Source organism: Sceloporus occidentalis, unplaced genomic scaffold (genome assembly GCF_023333645.1).
Source record: "Sceloporus occidentalis isolate IW3139 unplaced genomic scaffold, rSceOcc1.0.p SCAF_3, whole genome shotgun sequence".
Lineage (NCBI taxonomy): Eukaryota > Metazoa > Chordata > Lepidosauria > Squamata > Phrynosomatidae > Sceloporus > Sceloporus occidentalis.
Genome location: NW_028316983.1, coordinates 94,754,474 through 94,778,209, shown reverse-complemented (window position 1 = coordinate 94,778,209; position 23,736 = coordinate 94,754,474). Strand labels below are relative to the sequence as shown.

The 23,736-nt window shown below is 39.8% G+C and overlaps 1 protein-coding gene across 1 annotated transcript in view; it reads right to left on the bottom strand.

The window, feature by feature from the left end:
• Positions 1–312: 312 nt before the first annotated feature.
• The window catches only part of LOC149316444 (PDZ domain-containing protein GIPC2-like), a 43,707-nt gene continuing 20,283 nt past the window's right edge, over positions 313–23,736 (bottom strand). The window contains exons 3-6 of the mRNA XM_089515507.1: positions 21,309–21,489; positions 18,882–18,991; positions 16,217–16,298; positions 313–5,911 (exon numbers count right to left, since the gene is read on the bottom strand). Coding sequence (XP_089371633.1) covers positions 5,760–5,911; positions 16,217–16,298; positions 18,882–18,991; positions 21,309–21,489 — 525 coding nt within the window. The 3' untranslated portion in view covers positions 313–5,759. The remainder of the gene's footprint in view (positions 5,912–16,216; positions 16,299–18,881; positions 18,992–21,308; positions 21,490–23,736) is intronic.

Sequence of the window (23,736 nt, the reverse complement as noted above, 5' to 3'; positions counted from 1 at the left end):
GTATTAGATCAGACACTGACAACTTTCATAGGTTTGACAACTTTTGTAGTGTTCTGCCTCTAAACATGTAGTAACAACAGCAACAACAAATGGAAGGATCCAGATGTTCATTACTGGTTTTGAAAAGATGTAGTTCTTTATTTTAATCGGAACAAGAAACTACTGCAACTTATTTAAAAGATGAATTGGTTATCCTGGGAGTTTGGGGGAGAGACAATTCTGTGTCCTAGATTGTCTTACAACTCTTTCTACCTTCTGGATTCTTACAAACCTACACCTCAGTTCAAGAAAAACAAACTTTGAAAGTAATTTTAAAAAATAGGATTTCTTTTATTTATTAGCATCCAAGTACAAAAGAATGTTGTGAAGTTACAATGTTTGCACAAATAAGCTCAAGCTGTTTAAAATTTTGCTCTCATAGCACATTTGGCTTTTAAAAAAACATGTCCAAGTCCAATGGTTAGTTCCAATTAGATGAAGTCCACTGAATCAATGGAACTTACTAAATGCTGACTAATCAGGTTTCCATTGATTCAATTAGTTTTTTCTACAGAACAGAATTCACTACAATTCCGTTTAGGCCTCAGTGGTTCTGAAACAAGTGTCAGATTTTATGTGTTACTCCAATCATCATTCTTTACTACTTAAAATCTAACATGGGTAGCAGAAAATATGGTAAACATACATAATACAAAGTTCAGAATCACACAGAACAAAAAAAACCCACCATAATCAACAAAATGTAACAGTAGTTTTAACACTGTTTGAAGAGTGTTTATCTGACTCTAGCCTGTAATATCATGTTTAGCAAATTAAATATATGTATTAAAGAGAGGTTGGAATTAAAGTTGGCAGACCATCTCCATTGAAACAGGTATTCTAAAAATAGGTTTGCTAAACTTTATTTTCAAGCATTTTTAAACAAAATGACTGAAATATCATTTTAGGTCCTAGCATCCCCTTGAATCACATTTACTCAACTTTACTTTTGCCTTGATATTTTCCAGTATTTAAGACATATTTATACTCTGAAATTAATCCAACTGGGACAACGACAGACCCAAAATAAATTGATTTCTTGCTCAGAATCACAATTGAGAAAATACATCTAAATCAGATTAAACAGCAGTCCTTCCTTGTTTCAGATGCTGCATTATGCTAAAAAACATTATAGACAAATTATTGTTGTTTTCCATTTGATAGAGATATTGCCTTCATGGTAACTTCAGTAGCTAGAATTCACACACACAAACACACAAACCTTCTTTATATAAGGTAGCGCAGCTGAAATACAAGCACAGCCTGGTATTCCCCTGGCTCCAAGTGATGTGCAAATGGACCCATAGACATTGTAGGGGCATGTCGAGGTATACATTCAAGCAAGGAATATGTCCCATGAGACAAACTACTGTATATACTCAGGTATCAGTGTAGAAATCTTAGTCAAATTTAATCATCCCCTTCTCTGAGTAGAGCAATGGTCCCTAAACTTTGATCTTCCAGACGTTTTGGACTTCAGCTCCCAGAATTCCTGCCTGCTGGCTATGTTGGCTTCTGGGAGTTGAAGTCCAAAACACCTGGGGGACCAAAGTTTGGGAATCATTAGAGTAGAGCAGGGGTAGGCAACCTGCGGCCCACGGGCCGAATGCGGCCCGGCAAGGCCTTGGGACTGGCCCCAGCCCGGTCCTGCCGCCGATTGTCGCCGGGGCCTTTAGGGGGCAATTGTCTATAGAAGCCTCAGAAACATGCATTTATATTAACATTTTTTAAAAAATCAGCAAATTTTTTCGCGTGTCCTCCATTTTTTAAAAAAAGTGTCTTCCATTTGAAAATTTTGTCCTACATTTGTCCTGGTTTATTTATATATTTAATTTTTTAAAAAATATTTAATTATTTATTTTTTGGCTTCGGCCCCCAAATTGTCTGAGGGACAGCAACCCGGCCCCCAGCTCAAAAAGGTTGCCTACCCCTGGAGTAGAGTGACAAAAGGCAAGAACATAACTTGTCCTGGGATCACCTAAAAGAAGCAACAACTCCTATTTCTTCCACTGCAGCACCGCTTCTGACTTTTTTGAATGCCTGGGCCAGAAAATGGTGGTGGTGGCAGCTCTTTGGAGCTTCTTCTCAAAGGAACACCAAGAAGAATCAAACTTTGAAGGATTTGTATAAGACGTTTTTGTATGTTTGTCACATTCTCTGAGCTAAAATCAGGCAAGTTATCCCATTAATATTAAAGGCTATAATCACTACTAACTGACATTTTCTTTGCTTTGCTTTTTCATCTTTTTTAACACTTGTGTTTTCTTAGCCCCACTTGCACATGTTTGCCTGCCACACACATTGCACAGCCATGATTTACCGTAGTTCCCTCCTCATCCACCTAATCTTTAGGGTGAGTACAGTTATGCCTGCTGGAATTTTGTAAACCCTTTGGCATCACACTCTTTTTTTTTCATCCGTTACATCCTTTATTACATGCCCCTAAATTTTACACTTATCTATGGGTCATAACAATTTATACTTGATGTCAACTTACAGTCAAATATATACAGGTATTTTCCCGCAATAAAATAATTCATTTATTTTCCAATTGTTGAAGTGTCGTGAATGTTCCATACATAATCTGTATTAATTATATGCCCAACTCCAGAATTTAAGTGACTATGCAATGTTCTGTTATTTTCTTTGGTGTCCTGGACAGGTTAAACTGAGTGTTCATGCAGGAAACCTTAATAATTGACTTGACAATCTCAAAATTAACTGGTGTGAGAAAAAGTGAATATTTGCATATTCATTTTAAGTGATTACATAGAACTTATAAGTAGATTTTCCTCTATGTAGCTTAAAATCACCAGTCATTCCATTCTATCTTATGAAAAGATGTGTGTAATTCAAACATCTGTTGTCTTAAGCAGAACTTTTCTCTAGTGGAATTCATCTCATTTCTCTCTTTTTAAAAATAATTGGCACACTAGCCTGAGTGTTTTAATTTACAAAAAACTGCATTCAAAAAAATCTAATGCTAAAACTTAAACACATTTACATTTTGTGACATGAGAACACAAATAAATAGAAATAACTTCTGGGTTTTGTTTTTTTTAAAAAGTGACCAAGATATGTTAGTGCAATAAACAGGATTATGATCATCATCATCAGCTATGATGAGGTTACTTGTTATTTTCTAGGACTTTAACATGAATCTTATATAGCTAAACTATAAGCCTACATCCAACTTTGGTACCTAATATGAGAAGAACTGAGATGTTTTACCTTTCTTCTCCTGCTGCAATCTCTATGGTGCAAAAGATCTGTTCCAGAGGATTTCCCAGCTTTCCAGATTACTTTTCTTTTAACCGAGTTACAGTGTAGACAGAGTTACAGATTCTGATATAAACACTGGGCTTTATAACAAGAACTCCACTGGATACTGCTCATAAAGAATAAGTGGAAGTAGCATTAAAATGGGCTTTTTTATTCTTATTTATTCTTGCTTATGGAGGGATAATTTTTGATGGAAAATAAACCATTTGTTGTTGTGTGCCCTCAAGTTGGCCTTAAGGCAAACCTATCAGTTTGTTGTTTTTTTGGCAAGATTTGTTCAGAGAAGGGTTGCCTTTGCTTAAACATTTCTTTAAGCTTCACTGCAGTTTGGTAGCAACACCTATCCAAACTCCCCAAACTTACATATGAAGCCAAAAGAATAGTGTTCTTTTTCTGATAACGTAAAGCAAACAGTAAACGTGATTTAAATTTAGTAATTTTATATACTATGCCCATGATCCAGTGAGTTACACTGTTTCTATCAGTGGAAGTGAAATGGGTCATAATGGGGCCATTGGTGCACCCCAGCAACTTTTCTTCAGGGCCTGGGAGGCCTTTGAAACTGATTTTTATTCAGCACTGAATGATGCAGCAGGGAGAAGAAATGAAGAACATTTCAATACACTGTGCTGCAGAACAACACAAGATTGGATTTATGCCTGAGTTTTTCCAAAATACATTCATATAAGCCACAGTAGACAAAGTAAAGCTGTGCAAATATCATTGGACTGCAAATCCCATCAGCTCTAAGCAGTATGATCCATGGTAGCAGTTGCAGCTCAGCAACACTGGAAACAAAGGATTTGCCACCCCTAATTTAATTCCATCTGAAACAGCAATGAAAAGCAAAGTTAGTGTCCTAAGTGACACAATAAATACAGTCGGCTCTCTGTATCGATGGTAGTTCAGTCACACACACACACACACCAAAAAAATGTGGGACTTCAAATCCCATTACCATCAATGGATGCTAACATCTGTGTGGCCACATTGGTGTGACTGCATACACACACTGCCATTGACAATAAATGGGCATTCACAGATGGCTAGCCTGCTGATATGGAGGGCTGACTGTATACTGTACCTGCAATGTATGTTCTGGAATTGCATTCATACAAAAAGGAAACCAAAGGTTGTTTTCAAATTTAATACATATTCTTTGGTCATTTTTTTCTTCATTTGTTTTGCCAAAGTGTCAAGTGTGAAAACTAATAGAAGAATCATTTGTGTGTTGTACCAAATTTTCTAGTGCTCTAATACCTTAAAACACCACCACTACAGAACACAGAATTTCCATGGCTGTGACTTTAAAAATAAGATCTTCTCAGTTAATGATAGTTTACCTAAGTACTGTCTACTCTGCCTGGCAACAGTTTTCAGTGGCTGAGATATTCCTAACCCTCCTAAAATCTTTAATTGGAGGTCCTAGGGCAGAGCCAAGCACTTAATCTGAGGAATTAATACAGGGGTGGGCACAGAGCAGCCAATGGCCTCCAGGCAGCCCCTGGACTTCACATTTGTGGCCTTTGATGCCTCTCCTCAGTCCCCCAAATCCCACAATCTCTTCAAAAATGTTTTTTTTATTTAAAAAAATGGTGTGATTTGGGGACAATCCCCCCCAAAAAAACAAAATGCATGAAAACATATGAAAAACCCTCAACCCACCCCCAGAACCCTGTACTACTCCCCAAAATCTCAGATTTCCTCTGCAGTGCAAAGTCACTTCCTGTATTCATGTTGAGAGGAACTACAAAGGGAATGGAGTTATTTAAACTTTGCTATGTTGGGATGCAGCCTACAGGGGGGCTAGAGGGGAAATGGTCTCTGGCCTTCATTCAGTGGTCCACCCATGACTTAATATGTTCAAACTATGTCCTCTAACACTGATCTCTCTCCTCCACTTCCTCTCATCTAAATAATGGCCTTCTTTAGTGCCAATACAACCCCAAGTATAATGTCCTGTTGTAATGGAGGTAAATGCTGGAAAGAGAGCATCATGTCATCTGTAGTCACTGTAGGGAAATAACAAAACAGCAAGTATGGGTTAGCAATAGAATTCTTCCCTGGCTTCAGGAATTCCCAGAAATATTCCTTTCATGATAAGAAAAACAATATATTTTTATGGGACTGTCACCATGATCTCTAGATCTACTGCCCCCATTAATTTAGAAAAGCAATGAGGTAGGGTAGGCCCACAAATAATATGATTCTGTGAAGATTTCAAGTGAATATTTCAAATTGATTGATATTCTTAAAGCCTTTTGTGAGTACAGTCCTAAACACAGCTTTATTTTGAAATATATTTGCATCACTTTCAATTAATATCAATTATCCAGCCTTCTGAATATTCAAAAGCTTCTATTTTTTTGGACTTGCTTTGTATTCTGTGCCATGTATATAGCTGTACATTTTATGTCCTCAGAAAGTTGCCATTCTCTTTAAAATCGTCCGTGCATTGCATCTCCTATGGCTCCCCACACATCAAAGACAAATTCATCTGGAAATGCAAAGTCTCCTAAAGCTTCATCAAGGGCAACTGCAAACTCATCAGGGTTGTTCTTGCCTTTCCCAGCTTCTACCATTGTTGCAGCTACAAACAAAAAGAAAGGAGAGTTATCTAGTATATTTTAAAAGCACGAAGTCTACAATGTAGTGTTTATTTAGTATTTGTTTAGTATAGTATTTGTTTTGATCTTGTAAAATGTAAAATGTAAAGCTATGGGGAAACATTCAAAATGTCACTAATAATTAAGCAAAACAAGTTTTACTGCAAACCCATGGAACTTCTCTAAACCCAGAGTATTCCAAGATGTGACAAATGACTCCTGGGATTGGGCCAGACATATGAGAGGCACAGAAAAACCTCCAATTGTTTAAAAATATAAAATTGCAAGTTGCCCAATGCTAATAAAATCCCACAAATTTGTCTCCTTGGCTCTGACTAAAAGCCAAGGATGAACTTTTCTGTTAATTTGCTGGTGGGTTTCTATCCCCTGACACCAGAAAAGACCCATACAATTGAGCAAATACAGTATAGTTGACACTTGATAGTGTCAAACATTCAGAAGCAATGATAAACCAGAGTTCTTAAGCATTTAGATGACGAGATAAACCAGGGGCTGGATTTAGATATCACAATAAACAAATCACACCCTGAAGAGCTACAATTTCTTCAGCCTCTCCAATTTACAGGGGAGTGGCCTCTGCCTGAATTGAGATCCCCAAATGCCATTTTAACTGACAACAGATTAAAATCTGAGACAATGGCCTGTTACAGACTGCCAAAATAAAGCTGCTTCAGGCCTCTTTGGAGGTATGCTATTTAAATGATGCATGGGTCCTAAGAGTCCGGAGGTCGCACCAAAGCCACACTCCATTCCTAAGCACTGGAGTGCAGCTTTGGTGCAGCTTCCGGATTCTTAGGATGTGTGCATCATTTATACAGCATACCTCCAAAGAGACCCGAAGCAGATATATTTTGGCAGTCTGTAACAGGCCAATATGTAGGCCTGTGACTCTAACATCATCACCTTTCTTCTCTTTTGTGGTTTTAAACATCTTTGCCTGAAGGAGCCGGTGAAACTTTGAAAATTTGCATGATGTATTTTACACTTTGGAGTTGGCCAATAAATGTATTGATACTTTCTGGATTTTAGATTTTGTTGTATCCAACATACAGCAAGAATTCTAAAGTTTGACTGCACCCAGCATCTTTGGCTTAGCTTTGGTAGAACTAGGCTGAAATCCTCTCACATGTCATTCTTTGAATCTAGGGGCTCATTCACACTACCAAAAAAATCGGTTCTGAAACTGATTCAATCACGTGAAGTTCATACTCACCCCGAATCTCACACAAGCGAATCCGAGGCTTGCACACCCGTTCCGTGGTAAATGGCCCCTAGCGCGGTGTTTTTGAAATCGGCGCAAATACTGTTTCTTTTTTAAAAACCCGGGTCCTGGGAATGAGAACTTGGCCTCGATCACGATCGAGGCAAATTGAGGGAGGGATTTAGGTCAGAGGGTGGGCAAAGGGCAAGGCATTTCCTCCCCTCATCGGAGGGGAGGGGGAAGAGGAAAGAGCTCTGGGAAGAAGGGCTGCTGCTGGGCAAGGAGCAGGCAGGGCTCCTGGCGCCGGGAGGAAGGGGATGCTCTCCTCCTCCTCCTCCTCCTCCTGCTGTCCCCTGCTCCCTCCGGGGCCATTCAAGGCCGCCTCTCTTGCTGGGGGACTTGGCCAACCCCAGGAGGGCACATTGCATGCCCACGGAGGCAGCCGCTTCCAGCCTGGAGCCTGGCACCCAGAGAGGGGCTCCCCCGAGAGCCAGCCTGGCAGCCAGGGAATGGCGGGAGGAGGAGGAGGGTCGCTGGCCAGGCAGCAGCAGGCCTCCAGCAGCTGAAGCAGGGAGAGAGATTCCTCTCTCTCTCTCTCTCTCTCTGTGTGTGTGTGTGTCAGAGGGAAAAGGGGGGGTGGTCTACTTCCCGCTCCCGCAGCCTCCCCATTGCTCTTCTCCCTCACGATCCCAAGGCTGGAAGGGATCCCCAAGGGACATCCAGTCCAACCCCCAATCAAAGCAACAACCCCCCCCCCTTTTCAAGCAGCCTCTTTTGACAATCTATGCGCATTTTTGGGGGGGTGACATGCCTGGGATGTAGGGAAATGGATGCAGGAGAAGCACCCTCTTTTGACAATCTATGCGCATTTTGGGGGGGGGGTGACATGCCTGGGATGTAGGGAAATGGATGCAGGAGAAGCACCCTCTTTTGACAATCTATGCGCATTTGGGGGGGGGGGGGTGACATGCCTGGGATGTAGGGAAATGGATGCAGGAGAAGCACCCTCTTTTGACAATTTATGCGCATTTTTGGGGGGTGACATGCCTGGGATGTAGGGAAATGGATGTAGGAGAAGCACCCTCTTTTGACAATTTATGCACATTTTTGGGGGGTGACATGCCTGGGATGTAGGGAAATTCCCAATTGATCCCATGAGGTCACTCTCTCTCAGCCTCAGTGGAAGGCAATGGCAAAGTGTAAGCAGGAGAAAAGAGTTCAGCAGAGGAGGAAGCTACAATAATGTTGCAAAAGGCCTCACAATCAATGTTACATTTTAAACAATTTGTTTGGTGAGGAAAAGGAAAGCTAAAATGTTGCTTTTAAAAGCAAAAAAAAATAAAAATGCATGGCAATCCCATCCTTTGCCTGGGACAGGGGCAGGTCTGACCCAAAAGCCCACAGGTTTAAAAAAGAGAGAGAGAGAGAGAGAGAGAGAGAGAGGCATCTCTCTCCCTGCTTCAGCCGCTGAAACCCCTGTGCCTGGCTCTTTAAAAAGGGAGGACACTTTCCCCGATGCCCTGCAAACGTCACCATGACGATAGCTTGATTGGCAGCGGCCACCTCGCCAGCAGACTTGAATGCATTCAATTTCTGAATTTGCAGGTCAAAATGCATTCGATTTCAAATTTGTAGTGGGCACTTGGTAACGGAGTGATTCGGGGGAGGGGCATCCGGATCAGCCCAGTTCCTTCCAGGTCTTTTAGACCAGTATGAATGGGGCCTACATAACCTTTGCCTGCATCTTTCAGTCTCACATTACAAGAAATTAAAAACTTCAAAATAAAGTAATCCACACCACAAATAGTTAAAACAAATAACTCAGGGCTTCAAGAAAAAGATAACACCACATGCATATCTTTTGTTGTGGTCAATCATGTTTTGTGCTATTTTTAACAATATTTATTCCATTTTAAATCATAACATACAAATTAGAGGTTGTCTGCATGGGCCAAAAGGCCCTGACTCTTCCTGGGCTCACGTCATCTAGTTCAGACAAAGCAGGCCAAAACCCTGGGAGCCAGATCGGGTCTGATCCTGCCAGACTGGACACAGATCTGGAGGATCTGGCCCAATCTCAGGGTAAACAACCAATACACCAGGTAATTTGCCCTTTGTTTGCCACAGAGTTTCCAGGAACCTCCATGGCAACCCCAGGCTGTTTACATGCCCCCCCATGCTACTTACCTTCCAGCACCAGCACCCCCACTGCCGTGTCTGACATGGAAATGAGGTACCTGGCCACATGAGTGCAGCCAGGCGCCTCCTTTCCACATAAGATACAGTGATGGGGGGCTTCTAAGGAGAGTGACAGTGTGGCACGTTAAGGAGTGCACACTGGTAATGGGTCCTCAGTTGATGTGGAGATAGGTTTGTAAAAGCCCACCATTCTCCACTCTGACCCAGGGACCAAGCACTAGGGCCAGGGTAGTATGGGCTCAGCCCCTTGGTCCTTTAGAAATCAAAACACCAAAACATTTTTTTTAAAAACCCAAAAAGTAAATCTAATAATCTAAACATAATAAAAAAACTCATTTCCTTCTTTCCCCCTTCCTTAAAAACCTATACCAATGTTTTGTGCTACAATGGGCCCTTGATATCTGCTGGAGTTTGGTTCCAGGACCCCCCCCTCCCCCCATGGATACTGAAATATATGGATGCTCAAGTCCCATTAAATGCAATGGCATAGTAAAATTGTGTCTCTTATATAAAATGGCAAAATCATGATTTTCTTTTTGGAATTTATATATTTTTTTAATATTTTCAAGCCATGGATGCTTGTATCCATGGATAAAGAATCTGTGGATATGGATGACCAACTGTATTATGGACAACTGATGGCTTTACTGTCTTGAGTTAAAGTCTAGTTGCAAACATAGGCTCTTTTTCAAGAGTTCACAAAACAGACGTAATGCATTTGTTCATTCTGCTAATGGTTCTTTAGATCCAAGTCATTGTGCACAGGAGAGAATGGCTTGTGTGCTGAAGAAAATTAATGCAGTACATCTAATACTGAAACATCGTCTGGCAATAATCAAAGAACCCATGTCGTTCAAACTTACTACATTTGTCAATGAGAAAATATCAGAAGATGAAAACTTTACCAACATTGCAAATATATAACTAAACTTTAATCAACATTCTTCTATTTAATAATCAGAGCTTTAGTGGCTGACATGTCTTTATTGCACAAGTTATGTTTCTTATTAAGATCCTAATCATAGCCATCTAATTTTAGCCACAGTCAATAAATAAAGCCATGTCCCTGTGTTCTCAATACTTGAGCAAGGTTTTTAATGATTGAGGGTCCGGGGGCCTCGTTCACAGGCAGGAATTCACTTATGGACATATGCATGTGTAATTCACACTATGTGTGCAGGGCTAAAAAGTCACCATTGTGCAACAATCATATTCTGCTCATAGCAGCAGAAGCAGAGTTGCACGGACAGCATGCTCATAAGTACCTTGTCTTTGCAAGTTATACATTGTGCATTATAGTTGTGCATCCTATACCTTGCATAGTGATTACGCACTGTGGCTATGTATCCTATAGTTTGTATAGTGATTATGCATTGCTCACTGTGGTTGTTCATCCTATACTTTCCATTGTTGTTGTTCATGATTTATTGTGCATTGTGCAATGGCATCCAGTCAGTGACATTTGTTGTTCAGTATTGCTACTCTACATGGGGATTGTGTAGTGCTGCCATGGTGTATTCATGTATGCAGATATTTATGCTACACTAAGGAGATGTTGGATTGATGCCATAAGGTCACCACAAGTCAAAGTCAATTTAATATCAAATAACAAACTGTGACAATCTTCACAGCATAGATTAGACATACACCTTTAGAACACTAAAAGTTGACTTCAGTACTATGTCGATATTCATTGGTCAATTACTGACCCCTAGTGGTCATTGCAAAAAAATATGTGTTGTTTTTAACAAGTATTGCATATTAGACATTTGTATTTCTAATGTTTATTTTCCAATAGAAATATCTATAATTGCTCCAAATGCAATCCTATGCATTATTACAGGATTAAAAGTACACTTAATGAGAGTAGGAGCTGGTATATTTATTTCAGTACATAGAAAAACGTGCTCCTATAAGTAACATGAAAGTATAACAGCAAAAGAAGTAATTTTCAAGGGAATGTCCAGTCTGGTGATTGTAAACACACACACACGCGCACAAACATGTGATTCCCCTTAGAAACAAACTATAAAGTGACTGCAGTGTTTGAAAACACTTATTCTCAGTGGCCCAAACACATGCACTATTTCCATGCCAGTACCAAGCAGCAACACTTCTGTTCATTTCTTGTGTATTTTCAAGTTGTTTCTGACTTATGGCAACCCAAAGATTTGTCAGGTCAGGATTTGTTCAGAGGGTTGTTGCCACTGCCTGAATCTTAGGCTGAGAGAATGCTACTTGGCCAAGGTCACCCAATGAATTTCCATGGCCAAGCAGGATTTTGAACTATGGTCTCCCAGAGTCCTAGTTGTCATTACATCACACTAGTTCTGTTCATAGAGGAATATAAATGCTGCCCACATTTGTGCATGAGCTGGAAGACTTTTTATGGCCTCTCTTAACAGCCTCCCTTATATCACAACCCTATGCTTTTTAACTGAAAATTCCATTGGCTGCACACATCTAAGTAAAGTGTGTTTTGCTTCTATTTCCAATGAGAAAAAAATCCCAGAAAAGACATGCACATAACAGCCACCATCACTACAACCAGGTGCATAACTGCCAGGTTATATGGGCCAATTTAGATCCCAGACACAGAATTACCTGGATGATCTCTCAAACTAACTTTCTTTTTCCCTTCACTTCTTTTAAAAATTTTCCCCATTAAATTAATTGGTCCATGATTCATATAAATATGCCATTGATTCAAATAATTTACAGCCAATTAGTAACTTCTGTAATACCCAAAATATATACATAATTTCATTCATATTTAATAGTTGTATAACTCTGGTGAACTGAGCTACTCAAAAATTATGGAGTTATTACTTATTCTTAGCTGTCTTTCTGAAGTTCTAGATTATTTTATTATTACTTTGAAGGAACTGATGTCATGGAAATGATTAGTTAACAAATTAATGAACTACATTACTTAAAAGTAATGCCCTTTTCTCAACAGAGTACTGTGGAAATGAGGAAATGTTAATCTTTTGCCTGTTCAATGCATACCACATGCGTGGTAATTAGGCTAATCTAGCATGAGTAATAAAAATGAAATTTCTAGCTGCACAGTAATTGGAATTATTGGAATGAATACATTTTTCACATTTCATTTCCGTGAGTGATGGACTACATCTGCAATCATAATATGACATTATCCCATAACTGATATTATGTTAAGCAACAGATTTGTGAGAACATATCTACCTGCTTTGCCACCAACACATGCTCTCTCTCTCTCCGTGTGTGTGTGTGTGTAAATATTTCTACCACATATGCTCATTTGTCTGCCTTGCTTTCTATTTTTAGTTATACAGAAACACCTGAGTGATTAAACATTTAATAATCAAACACATTTGGTAATTGGTGTGCGCTTTGTTTGTGGTGGGATAAATTATTTTAAGAATCTGTTGTCTACAAAAAAAGAAAAAGAAAGCAAGAAACTGGCCCTGATCATATTGTGCAATGCCTAATATGCTTGGTCCTCAAATTATATATAGTTGCATATATGCACCACATATGTTAGTACAGTCAGAATTATATACTATAGGTGAACCAACAGATTCCCATTAACAGGCAGAGTTTGGCTATAATTATATAACTACTTATCTGACAGCAGGTATTGTACTTCTGAGCAGATAGAATTTCACTGTTAGGCAGTTTTATGAATTCAAAAGCTGAACATGCCCTGGGCTTGGAAGTACTTGTAATTATTATTATTATAATTTGCTTCTAGTAACAAAAGGGTTTCTTAAGTTATATTACAATTGCAACTTACTGACGGAGAAACCTCACTCCTTCTGAACTGTAATGGTAACTATTTCCCATATAAACCACTATAAGTCGACTTCATGTCTAAGTCAAGGGCAGGTTTTGTGGCCAAAATTATGGATTTTGATATGACCTGTGGATACGTCGAGGATAAAATTTAGGGTCATATAACAAAGGATGAAGCAAAGGAAAACAATGCCAAAGGACTTGCAAAATTCCAACAGGCCTTATTGTCTAGGCTCACTCTAAAGGCTGGATGGATGAAGAGGCAACTACTACCACTATTTTCCCACTCAGACATTCAAAAAGGCCAGCAGAAGGTGGATGACTACAGTCTAGAGTTTAAGTTGTAAAAGAGAAAAAAAATCAAGAATGCTTTTTCTATTTTGTTGTTGGTATAAACTAATTTAAAAAATTATTTTTTAAAAAAGGCCAGAAGTGGCATCACGATAGAGAGAGGAGAGGAGAGTCAGTGCTTCTTTTAGGTTCCCCCGAAATGGACAAAGCTCTCACTTTTTGCCACTCGAACCAGAAAAGGGAATTGTTTCTTTTTTTCTTTTCTTTTTTGATAAGAGTTAAAGTGCAGTACATTGACCTATGGATAAATCAACACAGGTTTTTGGGGTCAATTTTTTGACTAAAATTTCTATACATATACATGAGTATATACAGTAATTACTTGTACAGTTATGAAGGTGTGGCCTCACTAAATAGTGAAAGAGGAATCCCACATGGTTCAAGTGCCGCCCTGCCCTGTGCTTCATACTGATATATTCAGACTTTGGCCCATGCAGACAGGGCCTTTGACCATCTATAGTCCAAAACACACTGTAAAAATAATTCAGTTTGAGACTTCTTTAACTGCCCTGGTTCAATGTTAGGGAATTCTGGGAACTGTAGTTTCATGAGACATTTAGCTTCTCTGTCAGAGAGTTCTGGTGCCACAATAAACTACAATTTCCAGGATCCTCTAGCACTGAGCCAGGGCAGTTAAAGCAGTCTCAAAACTGGATTATTTCTGCAGTGTGTTTTGGACCTATGTCAGGGAAAATAACCTCACAGCCTGTGTACCCACAATCATTTTTGCTAGCCCTGGGCCCACTGTGGACACAAACACATATATATACACGGAATTTTGTAAGTTATTTGGCATTGCTTTCCTTTGCTTCTACTCCTGGAGTGACAATCTGTGTGGCAATTGTTTAGAACAAATGCCGCCACACACATGGATGTATATAGATATGCACTGTTCCTTTCCCAAGCAGTATTACAGAACCACAAGCAGGCTAAACAGTCACTTCCAATTTTGTCTGGAGGGTGAGCAGCCTATGGTGGGTCCCCATCCCATAAGACAGCAGTATTGTCCTAACAGACAGGAATAACATCAACATTCCCATTATATAACCTTAAATGTTGGAATTTTAGAACATTTGATGTGAGGAAATAACCCATTGAATACTTGTTCAAGGTTACATATTATCCAACTGGAATTTTGTACAAGGCCATTGTTTAATCCAGTCACAGAAGACTTTAGCTACCAATATACTGGCTACCTGGCATTATGGCAATAGCAATAGCAAATACATTTCTATACAGCTAATCAGTGAATTAGCGGTTTACAACGTGTAAGCTAATTATTCCCAACAAACTGGGTACTTATTTTACTAACCTACAAAAGGATAGAAGGCTGAGTGGACCTTGGAGCCCTCCTCTAGGATTGAACTTACAACACTGTGGCTGCAGCACCAGCATTTAACTATTGCACCATCAGGGCTCCTGACATTGATTGCCTGCAAGGCTAAATTGTGCATGTTTGGTGTTATTTTTTCTCTCTTGGCTATCTTCTTCTGTATTTTATCTATAGTGCCAAAAGTATTGTTAATACTTAGGTAGTTGAATGCCCAGAACTGGCTTTGTTATATTATGTTAATTCTGTGAAGACACTAGTTACAGAAAACGTTTATTGCTCTTCATTCTTCCACTGTACAGACAGACTCCAGGCCTTAAAATTTACATATTAAATACAAAATATAGTGCCCAGCCTATATCAATATGCCTCTATCTTTTACTGTTTGTACTCAATTTCACTGAACTTTTGTTCTTCTTGTCAGTGTTTCAGTACCTTCTAATTTGAATTTAGGTTCTTGGTTCAGTGATTTACGTTTCCATTATTTTCCACTGGATTTTGAAAAACACAGAAATGCTTTTCCCCTTCTCTGATGGGAAATGGCATGCTGTCACCTATGTTAGCTTAAGTGCCAGATATGGATTTCAACAGCATAAATCATTTTTGGAACATCTGAATTGAACCAGAAAGGGGACACTGTAATGAAAGTGTCTTCCATATATATTCATCTTTCTTTCTGGTGAGGATATTTTGCCTTCCTAGCAGTTAAAACCAGGTGGAAACAATGTGGCTTCCAGGTCATTTAAAAGGCACTGTCGGGGGTAATTCCCCAATGGGACTGTACACTCCAAAAAATTTCTGATCCCAAAAAATCATTATTGATCCCATTAAAAAAAGCCACTTGTGTTTTCCCTCTTTTTTAAAGACAACCCTTTGGGGATTGTAGAATGTTGGTTCCCCCCCCCCCCCCCCCGCAAAAGAGTGACAGTCTCCCCTGTTCTGAAAACTAAACTTAAAGTTCAGTGAAAATGACACATTGTGGTCAGAATGTTCCCCAAAGAAGCCAAAAAATGGGATAGTATAGCCTTCCAGGCTCCAGAGCATGTGCACTTCAACTCAGGGTGTTACTTGTTTTACAAACTCTACTTGGAGCCAAGATTGGATTTTCAAAGGCATATTTCTATGTGGTTAATTAACTAGATTTCTAGCTCACCACATTCCAAATGTACTGTTTGTTCTCCTCCCCCCCCCCCCTCTCTCTCTGTGAGACAGACAGACACGCAGACACAATTAAAACCTAAAGTAAAAGGGGATATAACTCCACACCCCTAACCACACCAGCCTAACTACTCATCTGGGGTGGGGGCGGGGTTGAGGATTTTACACCACTTGCAAAGGATAACACACTTGGGCTTTGCCAGATTTCCTATAGTACTAAAAATGAAACTTAATGGTTAAATAACTGCTCACCTAATTCAAGATCTCTTATCCCCATGTACATTTCAAGAAGATCATCCACTTTTTTGGTAGCCTTTTCTTCAACATCTGAAGGCTTCAGGAAAAAAACAAAACAGAAGCATAAAAAGAAACCTTTCAACTAAAACTTGAGCAAAACAAAAAGGATTCAGTCTGAATATTTACAAATCAATGTTTCAAATAAAGTAAAATTTCAACAATTTAATTTTCCCAGTAATACTGTACATGTTACTAATGTCTACTTTATTTTTTACACATTTAAAAAAAATTAGCCTCTTTTAGCATCATAGAATAGAATCATAGAATCATACAGTTGGAAGAAACCACAAGGGCCATCCAGTCCAACCCCCTGCCATGCAGGAACTCTCAATCAAAGCATCCCTGACAGATGGCCATCCAGCCTCTCTTTAAAGACCTCCAAGGAAGGAGACTCCACTACACTCCGAGGGAGTGTGTTCCACTGTCAAACAGCCCTTACTGTCAGGAAATTCCTTCTAATGTTGAGGTGGAATCTCTTTTCCTGTAGCTTGCATCCATTGTTCTGGGTCCTGTTCTCTGGAGCAGCAGAAAACAAGCTTGCTTCCTCCTCAATATGACATCCCTTCAAATATTTAAGTAGGGCTATCATATCACCTCTTAACCTTCTCTTCTCCAGGCTAAACATTCCCAGCTCCCTATGTCGTTCCTCATTGGGCATGGTTTCCAGATCCTTCACCATTTTAGTCACCTAGATGCTCACACACTCTATATTTAATTATCTGCTCTAGAATCTTTCCTGTAACCCTTCCAAGGGAGCGACCACCATTGAGTTCAATGGGCTGCACCATAATTTCAATATTTTAGAATCCACATGAGATTTACTCTAAGCTAAATAATCGGAAATGGATATTATTCTCTGCATTAAAATGTAAACTGATAGACAAAGTCATCTGTAAACATCTGAAAACATTACACAAAAGTACAGCCTCATATCATACAGGGCTGGATTTTAATTAACAATATGTGGGGGATAATGTATGGTGGAGAGTGCCTTTTCCTAAGCCCTGCTGGCTGGCTTAAGGTATTCTTCTTCCTCCTCCCTGTCTCCTTCTCCTTCTCTCTCAATCTCTCTCACTTTCTCATTTTGTTTTGTTTTGTTTTGTTTTTCCTCCCATTGTGTGGAATGAATCGTGCCATCAGCTCTGGGCATTATATGAGGAAGAAGAAAACAAGATCTTATTGATCTCACAGCACCTGATCACATCACTGAAACACTGCCTTTTGACACTATTCAATTATGCCTGAAAAATTTTCATCAGATATGTCAGAGGGCATCTGACCTCGTGCCTGAGGGGTTCTCTGTCCAAAAATGACATAGCACTTATGCCAGCACTAGAGAAACGGTGGTCCTCCAGAAGTTGTCTTCCAATCCCCATAAGCCCTAGCCAGCCTTGCCAGGAGCCACCATATGGTTGGTGGGAATAGCAGTTCTTCAGCATAAGGGAGGGCCTACATTTCTCCATCCCTGATTTACAATCATCATCACTCAGCCAGAATCTAGCAATGCACGATCATGTTTCTGAATCAAAGTCATACCAACTTTTCACACTCATTTCAATGGGACCAAAGTGCAACTAACTTGTCTGGATTCCAGGCACAAAGCTCAGGCATAATTGACAGTCCTGTAAGTATAAAGTGCATTGCACAAGACAGTAACAACTTCTTACATCCTAAAAAAATGTCAACTGTTTCTTTTTAAAAGGATTTACTCCAAGCCATAATTCAAATTTCTCTGGAGCACTTGGCTTCCTAGATATAGAATTTGAATTTAGGGGACAAAACCTCTGTACAGTACAGACATGTTCAATATTCTGGGCCTTTCTATTAAAAGACACATAGATCTGTGACACTGAATTCTGCATCACAATCAATATGGAATTTGAATAGACTAAAAAGTCATTCTGCTCTTTCTTTTTGTTTAGTATTAGTCATGTAAATAAATCTTCATTTGGTTGTTCTTCCATTCCTGTAATTTTGATGCACTTAACTTTAAATCTTATTTCAATTAAAGAGTTTTCTGCCTCTTCTTTGGATCTAGAATGTTCTAAGTTTGTTGTTTATTTCTCTAGTTTCTCTGTCTTTTCTTGTATTTCTTCCACTTTGGTATTAATTAATTTTACATCTTTTGTTACAGACTGTAGGCCTGGTACGGACAGGCATTTTGTGGCATCCTCCCGGCAAACTAGGGCTAGATGAGGCTGGGCATTTACATGCCCAGCAGCCCTAGTTCGTGAGGATGCCACCATAATGGCTCGCCGCTGTCCACACAGGCAGCCCCATGATGGGGCGAGCGTTGTGCAGTTCCCAAACGGTGCTGGCAGGAAGTGACATGAATGGGGGCATGCGCGCACTAATCGCGCCACTTCCAGGAAGCTGCTTTTGGCAGCTTCTTTTTGCTCCCGGGAGGGAGCACATTGTTGCCGCACTATTTGGTTGCTGCAGCAATGATGTGGCGCAAACGGGCAGCACAGAGCTGTCCATCTGTCAAGCCCCTGTAGTTATCTCCAAATGCCACAGTTTGGCATTATAGCTGAACTAGGACACCGGTTTAAGACCTTCCTCAAAACCAAGAATTCTGTCCCATATCTCCAGAATGCAAAATCATAAAAGAGAAACTCACCATTTCTTCCACTGTAGCAGGTCCTTTGGATCTTAGTCGAAGTGTTTCTTTGCCTCTGGAGATTTTCCCCTCTACAAAACCTCCACCCTTTGATCGTGGCTCAATCATTTCTACAACGGAAATTAATTATGTAATTTAGAATGTTAATCCAAAATAGTTATTGTTTTAAGTATTGGTCAAAGGTAAAGCAAAATTTGGGCTCATGTGCTATATATTCTGGTTGTAGATTCATCAAAATGAATATCTAAACTGAATTTAGTCCAGGGATTGCTTGACAGATTGTAGACTTCATATGCATTTGTATTCTCAATTGTATTGGGAGGAGAAACAAAGGCGGGATACAAACCGCCATATAGTACGTATAGGATACGTACTAGGGTTAGGAAGGGGCGGTGCTTCCGCACCCCCCTATCCCTAGTACGTATCCTATACGTACAAGATGGCGGCGCCCCTTCCACATGGGCGCCGCCATCTTTACGTACTGGACGCATAGCGTCCAGACGTGTCGCGTCCTTTGTGACGTAGTGAGTGCGCCCCTGGCACCTCGCTACGTCGCAAACGCGACTCCAAAAGAAGCTCCATTTTGGAGCTTCTTTTTTGCTCCGCGCGGGAGCCGCGCGGTTTGGCTGCTGCAGCTCCCGCACGGAGCAAACGGCGGCGGCGGGGAAGCGCCGCAAAGCAGCGGTTTGTATCCCGCCACTGGCGTTAAATTCTTCAAGCTAAATTTTTATGGGCTCACCTTCAAATTCCCAAATGTGTTCTTAAAACAGTTCTATTCTAGAAATATGGGAATGCCATCTAATGACAAAGGCAGCTTTAAAAATTTGGCTTAAGGTTACTAATTTAAAATCAGAGACATGTTTACTTGTATATCTATCTCAGAACAGTTACACAAGCCATTGATCAAAGCTTGTCATCCCAAAAACTGCTTCAATTGGTCTGTCATCATCCCTCCTTTTACATCTCAATTATGGTTTTGTCCTCGAACTGTAAAACAAAGACTGTGGATATTGTTTTTTGTGACTTCGGGACTCGTTCATACTCACCAAGCTTGAGCATAGAATATGTTGGACTTTTCACACTAACAAAAGAGTGTTTAAACTGTTGTTAATTATTGTAATCTTTTCACAAAAGCCAGATTTAATGGTTTTTCCTCTGAAATGCTCTGAGATAGATTTGCTCATGTCTCCTACACTGCAACATTTTGTCCCTGCAATAATCAGGAAAGTAGAATCCATGAACCACATTCTTTTGTCCTGTAGATTGTAGAAGGAGGTCCAACAACATATGATCAATCCATTATTGGCAAATGTATAGCAACAGCAATAACAGCTATATTTCTATACCACTTCATATTGAACTAAGCAGTCTCTAGGCAGTTTACAACATGTAAGCCAATTGCTCCCAACAAGCTGAGGACTCATTTTAGTGACCTCAGAAAGATGCTAGGCTGAGTTGACTCTGGAGCTCCTGGCTGGAATCGAACTCACAACCTTGTGGCTGTGAGTGGATGCGGTACCAGCATTTAATCACTGTGCCACCAGGGCTCCTGTACCAAAGCAATCACCCAATTTTATGTCACATTCTTATAAGAAGATAAGAATCCTAGTGTGACCTTGGTTATTACATTTTTGTCTGAGTTGGTCAGGATTAGAGTACAGTTAACTTCTGTATTAGGAGAAAACATCTGAAATGAGTTCTGCTTCTATGATTTGAACCAATTGGTCTTTGAGCTTTTAATTTATCTTAAAGGTAAAGGTTTCCTCTTTGACATGATTGTCTAGTCGTATCTGACTGTAGGGGATGGTGCTCATCTCCGTTACTAAGCCAAGGGAACCAGTGTTGTCAATGATGACTTTATGGTCATGTGGCCAGCATGACTGCACTGAACACTGTTACCTTCCCACTGATGTGGTACCTATTTATCTATTTGCCCTTTTACATGCTTTTGAACTGCTGGGTGACAGAAGCTGGGACTAGTGACAGGAGCTTTTTAAAGTAAGCAAAATGGGTTTGGGGGAAAACCAAACAAATGTTAAGAAGCTGCATTTTAGCCAAATGGACTGTATTCTATGGGATTACAAATATCCTATCTTGAATTAGATAAAACCTAGATAACAGATGAAAAATATAAAAATTTAAGAAGTAAAGCTGTCCTCTGTGATTTAGGAAGTATCTTTGTAATTTCCTTGGTTTGTACAAGTCTTCATGTGCAGCAATGAGAGGAAAAGTTTATTAAGCCCTAGCTGGCTGTACCATAGCTAAAGTTAGTTTACTGGGTCAAATGTTTGGAAGGCCTGTTTTCAATCTTATACTTCAAGTTGCATGTCTTTTTGGTGTGTTCAAACAGGACAGGTTTTACTCTATCTATAAACACATACAGCAGGAAACTACAGGTGTAATTTATCATGGGTACATGTCACTCACCAAACGATTTCATTGGTTCTATTAATTTTAGCGTAAATGTCTGACCCTTCTCCAAGTCCTTTAAAATCTTAGCAATTTCATAATGACGACAGCCTACTACTCTTTTTCCATTGATAGATTCTATGTGGTCACCGACGCATATAGTTTTTATTTGGTCAATAAGACTGCCTGCTTTAATTCTCTGTGGGATGAAAAAGCATTATATTAGTTATGATGAATTCAGGAAACAAAAGACTATTCTGCAGGACTATAGGATGGGGGAAGTATGAAAACAAACAAATCTCATTTTTTGAGCTAGATGAAATAGTAAAAAAACAAAAAGATACAAAATGCTCAGCTATTCTATTTACTAGATCCACATATTCATCCACATATTTTTAAATCAGTGAGTTCAGGTGAAAAAAAATCTTTCTGCTTATAGATTGAGTACTTTTAAAGTATGGAACAGTGTCCACAAAGATTGCTAGATGTTCACAGTGCAGACCAGACATATTTGATTGTTCATTAACAAAACATATTTCATGCTAACTGAATCAGCACTTACACAAGGATAAATATAAAATGCAATCTGAAACTCTGAAACAGTCTACACACTCAGAACAAGTAAACGATACAGAATTCTTCAAACTACTGTTACAGACAGTAGGTGAAAAGTTGCATATTCAATTGTACTTTCCAAGGACTTTGTCTGAAAAACTTTGCATTTTGTTCTTCTTTTGTCTCTTGGAAAGATGCTAGTGATACCCTTTAAAAATTTGTTAGTTGATGTATGTTTAGCAGTCTCTAGAAGTCAATTTACAGAAAACCAAATCTGATCTTCCTGTCCCCCCACCAAAAAGTAAAAGCAGTAATGTAAAAGTGGTGGTAAAGTTATACCAGATGAAGGTGACATCTCTGTGTGGTGAGATTAAACTTGTCCCTGTACCATTTTCCCAGATTTGAATCCCTTTGCCCTTTTCTCCATGGGCAATGCAAGTATCTATATAATCTATAAACTCTCTCCAAAGGCTTCTGGTAAAAGGATAATATCTTTGTTGTTATCAAATCAGTCTCAATAAGAGATAAAGGCCCGAGACAGAGCACCAGAAAATAGTGGTCTGCAGGTGCCCATTTTAACTCCAGGGGGGACACCGCAGCCGCCAAACCATGCAACGTCCCTCTGGAGTAAAAAGAACCTGCTTCTTCTGGGGTTTTTTTTGTGGCATCCAGGTTATGCTGTGAGTGCGCCACTAGCGCACTCATGACATAAGCGATGTGTAGCGACGTGTGGACGCTGCGTGTCCCTTACGTCAAGATGGTGGCGCCCGTGTGGATGGGACACCGCCATTAGGCCGCCGCCATTACACACTAGGGTTTCAGACCGTGTGCTTGCTGCACGATCTGGAACCGTAGTATCACCGCTGCCAAGCCACTTTTGGCCCATCTGTCTTGGGCCAAAGTAATTCAGTGCATTCATAGCAAGCAAATAGATGAATCTGATGGGGTTATTTTGTCTTCCATTCTCAGTGTCACAGTCCCAATCCCATTTCTTCACTACTGTGGCTTTTTTGAGTGGAAAGTTGATGATCCAATAATAAATATCCCAAAACCAAATTTAATTTATAACAGATACCATTTTAGTCAAGTACAAATACTTAAACATACACAAACACAAAATACTTCACTTCCACCATTTCCAATAGCCATCTAATATGGGCTGCATGTGGCTCTTGGCCTGATTATGTGTGGTCTGCAGATTAGTATTTATAAACGTGTCAATGTTATGTTGTTGATGATGATGTTGTGTGTCTTCAAGTCATTTACAACTTATGGTGACCCAAAGGTAAACCTTTCACAGGTTTATTTGGCAAGACTTGGTCAGAGAGGGTTTGCCTTTGCCTTCCTCTAAGGCTGAGAGAGTGTGATATGCCCAAGGTCACCTAGTAGGTTTCTATGGCCAAGCAGGGATTAAAACACTGGTCTCCAAAGTTGTAGTCCACTGCTTAAACCACTACACCATGCTGGCACTCTGCTATTATGTAAGAAAGACAAGTAGATTCACTGTAAGATTAACACCTCAATACACATTATCTCCATTTACAGCAGTTCACAAGTATGTTTTCTCATAAATAAATGAATAAATAGATACATGTATTGCCCACAATGCAGTTCTCCCAGTGTGTTTCTGCAGTTGAGCAAGGTAGAAAAGGCAAGAGAGTGAGGAGAGTAGTATGAATTCGAGTTTAGGCATCAAAAAACCTCACAGAGCTCTTTTTCTTTTATCTGCCTATATTGGAGGAATGAAGAGGGACAGAAAACAACTCCATCCCCAGTTTTGCCAGAAGGAAAACAACTCCATCCCCAGCCTAGAAAGGATATGTGAAGGGGAAAAAGAAACTGGAATCTTGGAGTTTTGGTGTGGTTGGGAAAAAGGATTTCCTCTGTCTGC